The sequence below is a fragment of the Acanthisitta chloris genome, unplaced genomic scaffold (assembly GCF_000695815.1).
Source record: "Acanthisitta chloris isolate BGI_N310 unplaced genomic scaffold, ASM69581v1 scaffold13064, whole genome shotgun sequence".
In the NCBI taxonomy this organism is placed as follows: domain Eukaryota; kingdom Metazoa; phylum Chordata; class Aves; order Passeriformes; family Acanthisittidae; genus Acanthisitta; species Acanthisitta chloris.
Genome location: NW_008669928.1, coordinates 41,573 through 43,276, shown reverse-complemented (window position 1 = coordinate 43,276; position 1,704 = coordinate 41,573). Strand labels below are relative to the sequence as shown.

At 42.1% G+C, this 1,704-nt stretch overlaps 1 protein-coding gene across 1 annotated transcript in view; it reads left to right on the top strand.

Annotated features, from left to right (window-relative positions):
* Window positions 1-1,704, top strand: part of SAP30BP (SAP30 binding protein) — a gene marked incomplete at its 5' end in the record, with an annotated part of 28,452 nt that overhangs the window by 25,962 nt on the left and 786 nt on the right. Inside the window, 2 exons of the mRNA XM_009073506.1 lie at window positions 169-227; window positions 1,363-1,447. Coding sequence (XP_009071754.1) covers window positions 169-227; window positions 1,363-1,447 — 144 coding nt within the window. The remainder of the gene's footprint in view (window positions 1-168; window positions 228-1,362; window positions 1,448-1,704) is intronic.

Genomic DNA, 1,704 nt, shown 5'->3' with positions numbered 1-1,704 from the left:
CCTGCTGTAATGCCTTGATTCAAAAGCAGTAGTTATTTTCATGGCAGTTGAATTCTCTATACAGAATTTGAAGTTTTTGATTGAAGTTTATGATGGTAATTGTGTGAGTGAGAGAGAACTATGGATTTTTACTGTTCTTAGTGCTTCTCATCTTCTGATCTTCCTCAGCTAAAGCCCAGAAGATTGAAATGGACAAACTGGAGAAGGCCAAGAAGGAACGCACAAAGGTAGCTACTCAAAGCCAAAAGAGATGCAGATTCAAGGGTTTTGTTTGTTTCCCTGATAAATTTCATGGTGTTGCTTTGCTGTTTCTGTGCTGACACTGCTTATTTTGCCCTGGTTCTGTCCATTCTTCTTGCATGTCTTTTCCCAAGCTGCACAGATCAAGTTGTTTGCCCTTCCTTACAGGTCCTTTTTCTCTAGGGTGTTTATTCCACTGGATTTCCTTCTGGTTTTAAACCAGAGCTGTAAAAATGGTATTCAGTTAACTAGATACAGGCAAGATAAAGCATAAATAACAGCTTTTTTCTTAATCTATGACATTTTGCCTGGTGGCACAGCCTAGTTACAGCTTAATTTCCTCACTGTGAGACAACATCTACTTTCTCTTCTCCATGATATTCCCCTCTTGCATCTAACTTCCAGAAGTGCTGGGCCTATTTTAACCTTGTGCATTCTTTGACAAGCACAGTTGTTATGTACACCCCAAAAGGAACACAGTCAGGCTTTGGAAGACTTTATTCCTGACCTTTGTTGCCTTTAAGCTAGTGGCTGTCTGATGTTAGAGGTTGCCATGTAACCTTAGAGAAGGCTCCTTCCATGCTCAGTGCCTGGAGGTGTTTTTTGTGCAGTGCATGCTGTGTCTTGCTGCCTGTTTTGGGTTTTTTTGCACAGTAACTCAGGAATCTGATTACATCCTTGCCCACGTCTGCAGTTTTGAGGCTGCAGAGCTGTTGTAGCCCTCGTTGCCAGGTTTCCTGCTATGATGCAGTGGCAGCAAATTGTTCAAGTAGAGACTTGTCTTGCATGATTCTTAAAGGAGAAAGAACAGGAACTTCTAGCTATATAAATACAGTGTTTAATGACCAGGAACTGTCCTTGTCTGAGCTATATCAAATTCCAATGCTGACACCAGTTGGCAAACACATTTTTATTGTATCTGCCTTAAGGAATCCTTAATGCTCATGGCTTCAGGATGCTTTGGCCTGAGGTCTGTGTCTTCCCTGCACGATGGGCAGCTCAGAGGCTCATGCCTTACATCACATTAAAACTGTTTCTGAACAGCTCATAGAGAGATGTTGTGGGTTAAAAAAAGATAAAATTTTATCTTCTCCCCTTTCCTATGTGTCTCTCCCTTCCCAGATTGAGTTTGTGACTGGCACTAAAAAGGGTACAACAACAAGTGCCACTTCTACAACCACCACAACAGCCAGTACCACAGTGGGAGGTAAGGAACAGTTGTGATTGTACCAATTAAGCTGCAGTAATTCTGGGATTAGTGTGTCCTGGAAACTCTGAAGGCTCCTTACTGATTGTGTACATAATGCAAGAGAGTGTTTCTTCTAGGGGTTGTTGGACTAGCTTTCCTCTAGTCCCTGTATCCCATGTCTCCTGGAGTGAAAGGCTAAGGCTTTTCACTAAGGAATAGTGAAAAGATTTATTAGTGGGTCACAAAACCTGCTGCTGTCTGTGGTTGTCGAGTAT